This window comes from Pteronotus mesoamericanus, unplaced genomic scaffold, assembly GCF_021234165.1.
Source record: "Pteronotus mesoamericanus isolate MK-2021 breed Mesoamerican mustached bat unplaced genomic scaffold, CSHL_Meso_final scaffold_174, whole genome shotgun sequence".
Taxonomy (NCBI): domain Eukaryota; kingdom Metazoa; phylum Chordata; class Mammalia; order Chiroptera; family Mormoopidae; genus Pteronotus; species Pteronotus mesoamericanus.
In genome coordinates, this window is record NW_026555309.1 from 41,017,451 (window position 1) to 41,031,780 (window position 14,330).

Here is a 14,330-nt window from a genome sequence, read left to right on the forward strand (position 1 = left end):
AGGTTATCGTGAGAGGACTGGGATGGCTGGGGCCTCTCCCCAGGCTTTGTCACATCTCTTAGGTCCCTGAGTGTACAATATTGGCCCCTGTCCCATTGGGCAAAGCAAGTTGCAAGGCCAGCTCCGATTAAGGAGTGGAGAAAGCTTGTGCCTTTTTGGGGAGGAGTCACAAAGTCAAGTGCAAGTGTGTGCGTACAGCCAGGGGAAGAGCCTAGGCCATTTTTTCCCTAATCTATCACAAAGAGCTTCTTCTAATACCTTGATTTACCGATGTTTGCTTCTCGTCTTTATACCCTTGATGTTGCTCTCTCCCCTTCCTCCCTTCCGCCCTGACTTCCTCTCTCTCTCAAAGGTTTACTAAGCACATTTTACATATCCAAGGTATACAGCAATAAGTAAGATTTGATCCCCCGTGGCGTAAAGGTCTGGTAGAGGGCCTTGCTGACTAGAATGCCACTATATTTAAAAGAACTTCCCCCTCCTTTTCACAGCTTTGCTATTCCCCGTGTTAATTGCTAAAGCAAGCTAGCACTTTGGTAAACAATGAGAAATTATACTTTCCTCTAATTGTTGAAAATGATGGTGTTTCTAAGGAAGAGTTTCCTGCTGTTTTGTCTGATTTAATCAAGAACAGATAACCTTTTTACCCCAGGATCCTGGTCCCTACCCATTTGCAATTCTCTTTATCAAGCACAGAAGACCGTGGCATTTGGCTGCTGGGGATGACAAGGAACACGTGCCGTGTGCTGTGTCTTCCTTGGCACGTAAAGCATTGGGTGATGACCTTTTGGATTAGAGGCTTATCCTTTTAATTTAATGAGTGTTTCCAACTCCTTCGGTGAGCATGTGAGTGAAAAAAAGTTACTCTGTAATTCAGAGCACAGTGATGTCGAAACCCGTGAGCTTAACTGGCAAAAGAAATGGCATAATGAGGTCTATGACACTTGTACTCAGAGCTTCCTCTTCCTTCGCTGCCTTTGTAGAGCAGCGAAGCTTGGCCTTGGCTACACGGAGAAACCCCTGAGGAGCTTCTAAACTAAGTCCAAGCCCAGGCCATCCTGCAGACCAAATGATACTAGAACCTTGGGAGGAGGACCCAGGTAGTTTTTAAAGCTTCCTGGGTGATTCCAAAAGTTCCCAGTTTGAGAACTACTGCCATGAGCAGACTCAACGAACATTACAACACAAGGTGATGCGTCTCAATCCTGAAATTAAGGAAAATTAAGTTCAGAGATGTTAAAGATGGTCAAACGGCCAGGTGAGGGGGAAAGCAGGATTCAAACTCGGGTTTTCTAAGTCCAAAGCCTGCTTTTTATGCCTCATAAGACCTGGAAAGCCCCGAGTCACTATTAAGGAATGGCAGGAATCAAATGGAATGGAATGAAACTAAAAGAGCTTATTACTGATACATTTAGTGGGAAAGAAAACTGAGCAATGAGAGCCTCAAATTGCATCGTGAACTTTTGGGAATACGCTTTTGGGAGAAGTAAAGATTCTTACAGTTATTTCCTATCAACTGTAAATTTGCTGGCAATTCTCTTTGAACAGTAAAATGTGTGCTAATTAAAAGTGCATCATCTCAGTGCCTGACTTGGAAACTGGAACAAAGACTGGGCTAAACTGGAAGCAGAGCTGTTTCAGGCAATTTGGGCTAAAAGCTAATGCTCTAATAGGATGTTGCCAATGATCTAATGTCATTTTAATTGATATTTTCTGGCAGGCCTCCTTTCTGGAAAAGGGAGCTGGTGGCCCATCTCTGTGGCCACACACAATATGCAAGGACGAGGGCTGGGCAGTGTGAGGAGTGACAGAGACGGAGAAAGCTCGGTTCCTACCAGTTCAAGTTAAACTTCAAGAGAGGAGCACTGACACAGAGCAGCTGTGTTTGCAAGAGCGGACCGAAGAAGTGGTCTGGGAGAGGCAGGCCCTCTTCGGTCACCTACTAACTGAGGTGCTGAACCAGTCCTTTCAGAAAGGGGAGGAGTGGAAGGTTTGGGGAGGGGAACACAGGCAGAACTTGATCCAGGGGATTTGGATCGAGATCATCTGTACGGTAACAGCATTACCAATAGCCTACGTGTACAACCTAGGAAAACAGGCGTGGTATGCATGATTCAACAATTACGATGTTATTATTCCTGCATTTCAGCTGTCCTTCCCCTCAGTCTCTGCTGCTGATCTTATTTCTGGCAACACAAAACCAAAAGACTAAGGGGATTAAAAAAAATAAGAAGAACCAAACCCGTATGGGCCACACTTCCTTGTGGTCTTCGGGGTTTGTGTCTTTTTGACTAATGTCATATGCTCCCTTGGCTCCGGGGCACTGTACCCTCTGGATCTCCTCTGACTGTCTCCTTGGCTCCGCACCCTCCCTGAGCTGGCTTTCTCTGATCCTGACTTCAGCTTCTGTCCCTGGGCCAAAGACTCCGGAATCTCCCCCCTGGAGATTTCTCTGCCTACCTTGGACCTGGTATGGCCAGGTCTAGCCACTTGCCTGTCTCCCTTGGAGGTCACCTCAAGCTTACTATGCCCAAGAGGAACTCACATCTTCTCTCCATAACCCTTGCCTAAGACAGGGTTCCTTCCGATTGTCTGCTCTCCTCCCAGCACCATGGGTTTCTCCATTCCAACCTTGGAGTTACATAACTAACAGATGCCTCGCTTCTGCTCCCGAGGAGCAGCCAACGAACCTCAGAGATTCTGCACTAAGATTCAGCTCTCCCCCGTCCGCAGCCACCACCACCACGAGCAGGCACCTAACACGCCCCCGCTGCATCAGGATTGAGGCCTTCACTTTACGCCGGCCACTCTGTAGAACCCCGTCTCTGATCATTGAATGGTGCTGTATAGGTGAAGAACCCGGAATGATTTCTTAAAGGACAAATTCCCAGCTTGTATGTAAAGTCGTTAACTCTATTTTACTTGTTCTGCTTCCCTATTCATTGAATAAATCTAGTTATTAAATTAATAGGCACTAGCCTCTCTCTGTGGGCCAAGCAGAAATACATAAATATGAACAGAAAATGATTTTTGTCATTTTCTGAAAAGTACATAGTCCAGCGGTGGAATGCAAACACTTAAGGACAGTTTAATTAGGGTTCCGATGGAAAACTTCTGTAGGGTGCCTCTACAGAAGAGGCAGGTCCTGATACTGGGAAAGTCTTGGGGAGAAATCTGGGAGCAGTACAGATTGCAGAGATAATAAAAATATGCAACATTGTGTTGTAGGGTAAGTGTTGGCTAAGTACTTTGTAGTTTGGCCTTTACCAATAGCAAGGCACTGCCCTCTGATCAGCCTCTCTGACTCACTGTAACTTGCCCTCCACCCTCCCCCAACCTCTTTAAGAACTTCCCAGGTCTTTGCTAATTTAAATTCTGCTTTTTTTCCCAGTCTATCTCAAGATGAATTCTCTCCAAGCCCTTCCTGGCTCTCTATCTTCTTTCTCTTCTTCTTTCAATGTGGCACAGTATCGTTCCTTAACCGGAATGTGAGCACAAAGACAAAGGTTCTCAAATTTAAATATGTATTGGAATCATCCTCAAGTGTGACTCAGTAGGTTTAGCTTCAGACCTAAAAATCCCTTTAAACAGCCTCCCCAGTGCTTTGAGCACAAAAGAATCCTGAAGCGATCTGAGGAACAGTTTTGGACCTCAGTGGCTTCCCTCTACATCTCTGTGCAGGCGACCCACTCCCAGGCTCCGGGCTCCAAGGGTCCCCTAGTTGGGTGACTATTAGATAAATCAATTATTGACACTCGGAGAGTCAAGAAAAATAGCTTAGCCACATGGACAGACAGCCCTTTCTGGAGGAGACTAACTCCTGGGGCATAAAATCTCTCTGGAAGTCCCCAGTAGAGCAGGGGTGTGTGACATTTCTTCCTGTCCTCTCCAAAAACGCAGCCATCACCCCAAATGACCTCAGCACGTCTCAAAAAATAAAAACAAACAATAAAAAAAATGCTATCAGAGACTACAGAATGCAGTCTCGTAAAGAAAAAGCCTACAGGTACTCATGCACTGAAAGCAGTCATGTTTACCCTTTCAAACGTCTTAAAGTGGTGCAACTGTAAGAAACAAATATCGCTAATGCACCTCGAATAAGGATTCACGAAAATGAATAGTACACAAATCACTAGGGCTTGACAATACAACGAAGTCTGAAGATGTTCCGTGCGCCACCCTCCCCAAGGGCCCCAACTAAAGTCCTTCTGCGCCGCACAGTCCCTGCGCCCGGAGGTGACCGCTCCCGGGTGGAGCCCTGCCGACAGCGGGTGGGGCCTGGACGACGGCGACGTGATGACGTCAGGGCGTGAGGACAGCCATCGCGTCGTCCGGCGCGGAGCTGGGCCGGCTCGCAGCTGTCGCCCCCTTCGTTGCCTGAACCGCCGGGTCCGCGCCCGTTCCTTCCGCCCTTCGCCCTTCGCCCTTCGCCTCGTCCGGTCCTCCGGGGCTCGGTGCCATCGCGTTATGCTGCCATCGGCGCGTCCCGCGCGGCCCCGCTGAGCTCAGAGCGGCGGCGGCGAGCGCGGCTCGGGGGTCACCATGCCTACCCGTGAGTGGCCGACCGGGGGTCGGGCCGGGCGGGGGGCGTTGATCGGCTGCGGCCCTGTGGCGCGCAGTCCGGGGGGTAGTCCCCGGGGCGACCGGGAAGCCGAGCGGGCCTGGGGGGAGCCAGGAAGTGCCCGCGACCTGCAGAGTTAGTTTCGCTTCGGCTTAGCCTTTCCGGGGTGGGGGGCGGTGATATGAGCCCGAGGCACAGACGGGGATGCTGAGCCTGGGGCGTTAAGGACGCAGGGCTACTAGCGGCGTAGCTTGTAGCAATCTAGACCTAGGGGACTTCAAAGTCCAGGCTCTTTCCCCAGCCCTCTTCGTAGCAAAGTGGGACTTTATGGAAAAAATGAAAATTACTGTGGCCCCAACACCATCAACTTGTCACTTCCTCGAAGACCAGGCTTTGCCTGGTGCGATGCACCGGCCTGGGAGGGTCCGGGCCCTGCCCGGTGTCCTTCCCGGCGGCCCCCCAAGTCCTCACAGCCTTGACTTGCTCGCAGTCTGTTAACTTGTCCGGGTGGTTGAAGTATATGTTCTTCTGGGTTAGGGTTAGGCGCTCCAAAGTGTGTGTTGGGGGCAGGGCGGGGGGAGGGGTGGCTGTTGGACCTCCTGCTTCAGATTCACCTGGCAGGTCATTAAAAATGCTGGTATAGGGCTCCTTACTAGACACTTTGAATAAGATTCAGAGTTTAGGCCTGGAATCGTCATATGTAATAAGTGCCCTAGGTGTTACTGAGGGATCCTAAAGTTTGAAAGTCACTGACTGTTGGAGACATTCTGGACGCTACTATTTGTGACCCATTTTAAAACGACCCAGAGAATCGCAATATGACTTTAAATTCAGTGGCCCATATGGATCCATCCTGATCTTGGATGGAGAGACAGCATCGTTATAATTGCTTTGAGAGTCTTTTCAAGTAGGGCCTGTTGAGTAATTGCTCTGTGCTGTAGAATCTTTAAATATTTGTCGGTATGTTTCTAATTAGTGCATATTTCTTAGAATTCACAACTCCTGTCCTCATTTTCATAGACATATGGGACACTGGATTTCCAGGTCAGCCTCAAATGCACGTCTTATCTAGTGTTGGGTAAAGAGGAATTATTTCCAGATACTGGAAAGGTTTATGTTATGCTGTGGCAAATCTTGATAAATAATCTTGATACAAGGATTATTTCTTACTCCTCGTACAGGTGTAAGGCGGATTTTGTTTTCTTTATACAATACTGCGTGTCCTGCACTCTTGTTCTTGGATTTTGTGTCCAGTAAATTTGTCAGCGGTTTATCTTTTTATTCCTCTGAATTGGAGGGTTATCATGATTACTGTCAATTTATTTGTTATTCAGTGAATATTTGCTATTAGCACTGTGCTGATCTCTTACTTTCTAAGAAAGTAAACTGAAGGGGATAAACACCTACTCCTGCAAGTTAAAGCTTCAAATGGAATTTATTGGTAGAATGGCAATATAAGGATCCTGTAAAATTAAGCACATTTTTAGTTATGTTCATAGAATGGATATAGAAGACGCGATTCTTTTAAAATGTATGATCTGCAATGCAAAATGACGTAAGGATGATCCAGGCTGTATTTTGCGTAGTTAAGAATGCAGATTTCATGACAGGACTGGAAGGCAAGTAAAATGTTGGTTTCTTATCATTATTGTTGTTAATGTTCATTGTGGTACAGCTTCCCCAACTGCATAAAAGCGTGGTACTCATTGGTGGTCCCCTGTGCAATCTGTAGTGTTAATCTCATCTTTTCTTCTTGAGGCCAGAACCTCCAGAATTTCTGGGACAGTACAGTAGACAATAGCACTTTAAGAAAGTCTATGTGTAGAAGAAATTTCCAGCATGTTAAGCACATAACCAGAGATAGCAAAATTATTACTTCAGGGATGTTTTTAGGAAAAAAAAAATCCTCTCTAAAAAAGGTAACCTTTTTTTTTTTTAAATGTCAAATGAGTTAAGAGACTCTTCTACAAACCTAACCAGTCAATCCTTAAGGGTTTACTGAAATAAAGGTAATGCTTTTCTGTAAAGTGAAAGTACTGGGGATAATTACTAGGGTCCCTTGGACTCTAAAATTCTGGAAGGGACCCTTGTTGCAAGTCAGAGAATTATTCTACCATTGCTATTTTGTTACTTATTTGCGATATTGATGTTCTCAGTGATAAGTGGAATCCAAGAGAGCATGGAGTACCCTTGAAGGCTGAGCAATGGCATTATCTCACGAATGGTAATAGTAGCTTAATTGCAGTTCTTTTGGAGAGCTATAGACTCTTTCACAAAGCAACTCCCTGGAAGGATTCCTGACAGGAAGCTGCTGCGACACAGGAACAATCCTGCGGTGCTGTCACTTATTGTCACCCAGTGTTTTCAACAATCACTAAGCACAGATTTCACAACCGTTTTTCACTAAATGATCTTTTTAAACCTATGAACCTATAATTTGACACATCATTTCTCTAAAACCCTTTATTTCATCCTCCTCCCTTCAAAGAATTGTTAAGAAACATTTGGACCTTAAAGATTTTCAAAGCCAGGATCAGAATTTTGAGTGGAAGAAATGTTAAAGCTTATGAATCTGTTCATTTTATTTTATTTTGCATATCAGGAGACTCAGCCTCAGCAAGTTTCAGTAACCTGATTAAGGTCACACGTGCAGTAGCACCAGGACTTGAACACAAATCTGGGACTTGCAGCCCCTGACCACAGGGAGCACCGGTGCCTGGCTGCAGAGCCTTTTGCGTGTGTTCATCGTTCCCGCCCCCCCTGCCCCCACCCCGTCTCCTGCGGCACCTGCGTGTGCAGCCAGCGTTAGAGCTGAAGAATTTTCTTTCTCACAGTGACCTTTGGCTTGATGCTCTCTTAGTTTTACTGTCAAGCTCATTTTTTAATCTGTCCCTACTTACAGGGACGTAGTAGGGCTGCATTAAAGATGGTGGAGGTGGTGGGAGATAAGGCTGGAGACCGGAGGCGGGAGCCAGAATTTGGACGAGTTTGTGTGCCCTGCAGTTAACTCGGCTAAAGCTGTGTTCGTGTTGCTACAATCACAGGTACCGTGGCTGTCTATTTCACAGGCAAGCCGGCAGTTTCCAGCTTACTCTTTATTTTACAGAAACTTGAAATTTGCTATTGAATTAATTATTGGGTACTGATTGTGTGCCAGGCAGTATGCTTTGTGCTTTATCTATTTTTAATTATCTCCCACTTTAAAAGAGGCCCTATTTGAGCTACCACAGAAACGGAGAGATTGAAGTTGGAGTGAAGTCACATGTCTAATGACAGTGACACCGCTGGGATTGGAACGAGAAGGGTCTCACTTCGAAGTCCCACTTGTTTTTTCAAACTCACTGCTGTGAGCCAGGCAGGAGCTGAATTGCAGTCGTCAGATACTATCAGTTTTCTTTAACACTGTCACTTCTGCTTTGCACTGTGCCTAATTATGTAATAGGTGCTTGGTAAGTGTTGAGTCAATGATTGATTGAATCTTAACTTGGGTCAGAGAAGTTACTCTTTGGATACCATAACCCAAAGTAACTTTTTCCCCCTAAAGGCAGTGTGACGAAATTTTTAGACTGCACGATCAGATTGTTAGCAGGTGTGCCTGGTAACATTTGCAAGGCCAGAGACAAGAATACAAATAGAGACCTGCAAATCGTAATATAAATCAGGGTTCCTCAGTCTTTACACTGTTCATGTCTTGGGCCAGCTCATTTTTTGCTTGGGAGGTGGGGACCTGTCCTGTGCATTGTAGGATGTTTAACAGCATCTCTGGCCTCTGCCCGCTGGGAGCTAGTAGTCCTCCCTGTCCCCAAGTATAACAACCGGAAATGTCTCCACACGTGAAAATTCTTTCAAAAACCTGGAATGAACATTAAACTATTACCCTGAACTGGTTCTTCCTTTAGCCCTTAAAAAAGAGTATGAAGTAGCTGATCAAAGAGTTTTGACCACGTATATGGCTTAGAAAAACAGTGCATTTGATTGCCATTGCTGTCATATGTGGAATCGTAAAATTCTGTGAATGACTTTGGTTGGTGAATTATATTGTTCCTGAATGGGAAGTAAAATAAGGGGGCTTTTTTTCCTTAGCATTGGTATTTTATTCTAATAGGAGGAAGAAATATTTCTCTTTTCTTTTTTTTATATCATGTAGTATTTGTCTCTGCCTTACTTCACTTAGCGTAATGCCCTTAGGGCCCATCCATATTGTTGCACATGGCAGGGTTTCCTTCTTTCTTAGCCATGAGAAGGAAGAAATAGTTTCTGATTTACTAGGTGGCAGTTTCAGTCATGAAACCCCGAAAGGTTGAGATGAATCATTATGTGTGGGTTTAATTTATAGGGAGTTCGTCGGTTTCTTTTCTTTTCTGAATGACTGTGTGCTGTCGAATGAACACAGCTCTAAAGGAGTGTGATCGCAAAGTGAATGTAAGCAGCCTCTCCTACCATTAATACGTCAAACGTGTCACGATCCCTGCCAGGCGTGTTTGCCAGCTCCATTCAGTTCTGAGGTGCGCTGACTCTCTCTCGTGCTCTAACGCAAACAGAGGCAGTTGTTATTTCTCCTCTTTCCACAAAAGATACCTTATTCCCCCTTTCGCATATTTATGAACCGCGCTCTCACTTGAAGTATTGTTAGGTAGCAGGATACCCGTTTTTTATTAAGGAATCACTATGCGGGTTTTTGTCATTGTACCTCTGAATCAAGAGTTTGCTATAGTCTAAAATTAGGCCTTACACCTTCTGCTCTGCAGCCTTCCGGCAGGACTCCTGTTCTAAATGCCATTGATTTTTGTGGTGGTTCTTAGTTGGCGAGGTGTTCAGCAGTACCTCTTTCTTTTCATTACCTGAACTCCAGGGTATCTCTGCTGCAGTGCTTTGCCTGGATAATGCTAAGTGTTCCTCATACCCCTGCTATTTAATTAGCTTTTTCAACAACTATCTTGGCAATTTGCTGCAAAGTTCTCTGCATTCTGGTTGCACTTAGCTTTAAATGGATCTCACTCCTGCTGGGCAGAGGAAAACGAAATATAAGGTGTTCAAGTCTGCGATTGTCAGTTCCTGGGATCACACAGGCTTTGCAAAAGGTGCTCTGCCGGGCCACAGGCCTGGCCTGGACGTTGAAAGGAGTGGCTTACTTATGACATCTGACTTACACTGATTTATCAACTTAGTTATAAGTCATTTTACTAGCTATTTGATTTATTAATGAAAAATGATAGCATCTTTCAGGGATATTTAGATGCAATACAATTTATGTAATTGGGTTTTAGAGGTAGAAATACTTTGTGGACATGTTATTAGAATCAGTATGTTGTCAGGACAAGATCGTTGCTTCTTGGATTCTTGCCATCTGCTGCACCCGCTTCCACAAGGGCACGCGCAGAGAGGAGGGCGCTCCTGGTAAGTGCGTAATAGCTGGGATTTGGGGGGGTCTCAGCCCCTGTGGGTTTTCCCGTTCTGTTAGCTGGCTGGTCTGTGTGAACACAGAAGTCCAGTTTCTTCTTCAGTTCACAGTCCAAATTAGAAGATACTTAAGTGACCTGTCTGTCCGTGCCACTTTTTCCCTTGGTTCCATCCTGGCTTTTCCCACAGTCTTCCAAGGATGGGGACACCTTGGGGAAGTAGCGCCAGGCTTGCCTTCCTGCGCCAGCTTCGTGAGCTGGAACGGTTCGGGTCCGAGAGAGTGATGGAAGAAACATGGACGTCTGCCCCAGGGCAGTTCTGTTTCCGTTGCCCTTATGAGAGCCCTGTTTCCTGGTTTCCTGACAGAGCAGCTTCTCCCTGCTAGTTCCTAAGGGTCCCTTGTTGTTTTCAAGCCACATTTGAGGGTGGCACAAGTGAATCTTGAGTTACCTGTAGAGCCAGAGTTCTCAGAATGTCTTCCAGGAAGCATATTGGGACTTTGCGTGGCGAGGATGCGGAAGAGGCCAAGCCGGTGGGCTGCTCTCCCCGACCCCGCTTCCGCTGGTCACTCCGTTTTCATCTGTTATTCCTAGGATTTCTGGATATTCGTAGGATTTCAGCTGGAAAATAAGTTGGCTACTTATAAAAAATCTGAAATACATAGTCTTAGACATTAGAATATCCCCTCTGACAAAAACATAAGCTGTTTTAGAATCAAAAGCTTAGGAACCTAGACACAAAAACCAAAGTCACTCAGCTGATGGTGTCTCACCGGTTTTGCTGTATTGATCTCCGGGAGTGGAGATGTATAATTTCTCTTTGTGGTCATTTCTCCGTCAGAGGCACTGCCAGTACACTCTTGGAGTTATAAAAGTTTCCTTTCAGCTTTTCTTGTTTTCCTGTTGGATTTCTCTCAGGGGTTGATTCATTCAGCAGATATTTTAGTGCCTGCATGTGCAAGGCGCTGCCGGGTGGGGAACACAGCGGTTAACACGGCAGGCCCTAGCTTAGAAAAGTTTACCTAATTTCTAGAACTTGTATAGGTAGAAGGCCATCATGAAAAGCAGGAAATGGCAGGCACCCTGAGAAGGATGTTCAGGGCCCAGAGGAGAAACTGCAAGGGGAAGACGAGTGGAAGATGACATTGTAAGCCTGAGTGATTTCAAGGATATTAATTAATTGGAAATAGAAGTCATAGCACAAGTGTGGGTTTGGGGAAAATGTTGCAAGTGAGTCATGTACGTGGAACTAACCAGCAGCCGGCTGACATGATAAGTCATTTGTGCTGGGGAAGGTGAAGATTTCATAAATGTGATAAATTTGTCTTTTACTCAGCGTGCACTCGTTGCACAGTGTGTGTTGGTTATGCTAGGCCCTGAGCATCCAGCAGTATCCTCAACCCGAGCATGGTAGGTATCACTGTGGACATGGCAGCTGTTCTCACAAAGCCTAGCCTCGGCGGGGAGACCAGCGCTGAGCTTGCAGTTGGACTCACCAGGCAGGGAGCTTCATGGGCCCTGCCGCCTGTTTTCTTTGCCACTGTACACACAGCTTCCGATGGCAGTGCTTGGTCCACGGTACACAGTGAGTGTGTATTTGTAGAGTGACTCACAGCACTAAAAGAGTGGCCCAGGTCATTATAGAAACACACATGAGAGGTTGGAGGAAGAGTGGTAGTCAAGCACAGTAGCCTGAGTGGTGGGCTTTGGGCGTGGACGTTGGTGGGGTGGACTGTAGGGGAGACTGAAGGCTGCGGAGGAGGTGCAACTGGTGGGCTTATTGGATGCGTGGCCGAGGGAGGAGGGGGGAGGAGTCAGGATTCGCTTCCAGGGTTCCATGGGAGTGAACGGCTCTGGTTGGATACAGGGACTTTTGGAGGAAGAGCATTTTGGGGAAATTGAGACGGCAAGTGAGTTTATTTAGGGTATGACAAGTGTGTAGTGCCTTAAGGACATTCAGGGTCCATATTTAGGAATAACAATGGAGGAAAGAACTAAAGGAATAGCTTGTAAAGAGAGCAAAGAGGCTTAGAACAGAGTCTAGATGAGGAAGATACCCATTTAAGGACTGAATAGGCAGAGGAACCAAAGAGGGAGACCATGGGGCATTGTTCAAACCAATGCGAGGCTGCATTAGATGCTCACATGGCACGACCTGTGTAGGGTCAGATGGCAGTCCATTTATTTAGGTGCATTTGAAACATTCCAATATGGCAAGTAAAAGAAGTGGGCAGTCTTACTGTTTGATACTATGTCAAGGATAATTTACCAAGTGTTAGAAAAAAAATCTTATTTTAAAATCTTATTTTGGGACTTAAAGATGATCGTGTATCTTAACCGTGGTGTGCGGTGTCCTGCACTCGGGTCCTTAACTGTCTTGTCACTGCCCGCTCGCAGGCAGGAGAGATTGCAAATGATGCCTGGTTGAGGATGTAGACTGTTCCGTGACTCCTGGGTACATGTGCTGAATTGTGCAGGTTGCCAATAGGAACTAGGGTGGCTCCCCATATGCAATCTAAAATATTTCATCTGGAACTAAACTATTAGTGACTTAATCCGTTGCTCTCTTCCTTCAGTCTTGCGATGATGTGTATCCGTGAGAACTGAACGATGTTCTGGTGGCAGGTGCAATGCTTGTGTAGACGTGCGGAGGAGCTGCTTTATTTTAGACAAAGAACTGAGGAGCAGGTAGACTTGTGCTGTCCCCCGAGAGCGTCCGGTAGCTCCTTGAGTTTTCAGCAGGACTTACTTTCTCCCCTCACACAGTGCAGACTGCGCCCCGGACCCCCATCCATGGGTTTCTGGGTATTGACGCAGTGCAGTGCAGTACGCAGGCGCCGGTTGTTCTTCCCAGCGACGTAGAAATACGGCTGCTCGTTTCGTGGCCACGCTGATAGGCTCCAGCAGCAGGCTGCCTAAAGGCCGAACGGTAGGATTCCAAGAACGGTAGGGAGGGGTGGGTACGATGAAGATGGGTTAGGTTGGTGAGTTTTTGCAATTTTAGGTTAATTTATAATCAAAAATTGCACTGCTAACAAATTGAGTATTTGCATAAAAGGGAAATACTTTTTAAAGTTAATCCTTTAAAATTTTCAAGACTTAAGTTTCTTTTTATAGTTGTAATAATAAAATGAATACTACAAATGTATAGAATTCCAGGTTCTTTGTGTGTAATGCCAGAGAAAGTTGCTGTGTTTTTTTTCTTCTTCTTCCATGCGTTAGTAGTAATACGTATTAACTTTGAACTTGAGGAAAATTTAGTAATATGTTCAAATCTTATGGTAGCATCACATTTTGGTTTATGATTCATTTAAGAATATTGATTAGAAAAGGTTAGATTGCCTTTCTAGACTTTTTTTAAAGATTTTATTTATTTGTTTTAGAGGGGAAGGCAGGGAGAAAGAGGAGAGAAACATCAGTGTGTGGTGGCCTCTCGCACGCCCCCTACTGGGAACCTGGCCTGGCCCTCAGCTCAGGCATGGGTCCTGACTGGGGATCAAACTGGGAGCCCTTTGGTCCGCAGGCCTGCGCTCAGTCCCCTGAGCCACACCAGCCAGTGCACCTTTCTAGACTTTTGAATAACACAAAACTCGATGGTGTATACTAACTGTGTAGGCTTTTGATTAACATAAAAATCAGTTGTGTAAAAACCCATAGTGTATGTGTATGATAAATTAAAGGAATACTCAAAAAGTTCAGAAGTCTTAGGCTCTTGACTTAGTGCTACCGAAGTCTCACGCATGGAGTGGATACAAGGGTCTAGAGTTGCTGTGTGTTATTTAGAAGTTTGGGGAGACTGTATCTAGCACTGAACCATGAAGGTTTAAATTAGTAGTATAATCCTTTTTTAATTAAACCCTTTTACTTAGCCAGGCTTAGTCAACAAACCCTAGTGTATATTTTGCTGTCTTCAAACTTTGGATAGAGAAGTAACTTAAAAATACGCATTGTGTTTCGATACATGATTAGAGCGCCACCTATCTGTCTTTTCCTGGTTGACCAGAAAACGTCGTCATCCCAACTCAAGTGAAAATCCTCAGCGTAAGGCGTTGGCACTGCGGGTGTTATGAAATCTATAAGAAGAATCAGTGCTATTGGTATATTAAATAGATTTGTTCTAAAACTAATTTTGGAAGTTACAGACATCCCTACAGATTTAACACTTTTGTTACTCTCTGACTAATGAGGAAATTTTAAAAATGTCTAAATTATGCATTTGGGGAATTTTAAAGATGTTTGGAATTTTGCCTGAAATAACTCATATCCTACTTGTGAAATATTCAGAGGATTTTTAATTTAAAATAAATCAACCTAGTTAATTGAAAAGAGTCAGCGATTGCCTGTGGTGGACTCTTTATGTTCATAGCAGA

The 14,330-nt window shown here is 45.2% G+C and overlaps 1 protein-coding gene across 2 annotated transcripts in view; it reads left to right on the forward strand.

Annotated features, from left to right (window-relative positions):
• The first annotated feature begins 4,312 nt into the window (after positions 1 to 4,312).
• Positions 4,313 to 14,330, forward strand: part of EFR3A (EFR3 homolog A) — a 69,833-nt gene continuing 59,815 nt past the window's right edge. For both annotated transcript variants that reach the window (XM_054590499.1, XM_054590498.1), the window contains exon 1: positions 4,313 to 4,552. Coding sequence is in view for 1 of the 2 variants with exons in the window: in XM_054590498.1 (XP_054446473.1) it covers positions 4,543 to 4,552 (10 nt within the window). In the remaining variant the exon portion in view is untranslated. The remainder of the gene's footprint in view (positions 4,553 to 14,330) is intronic.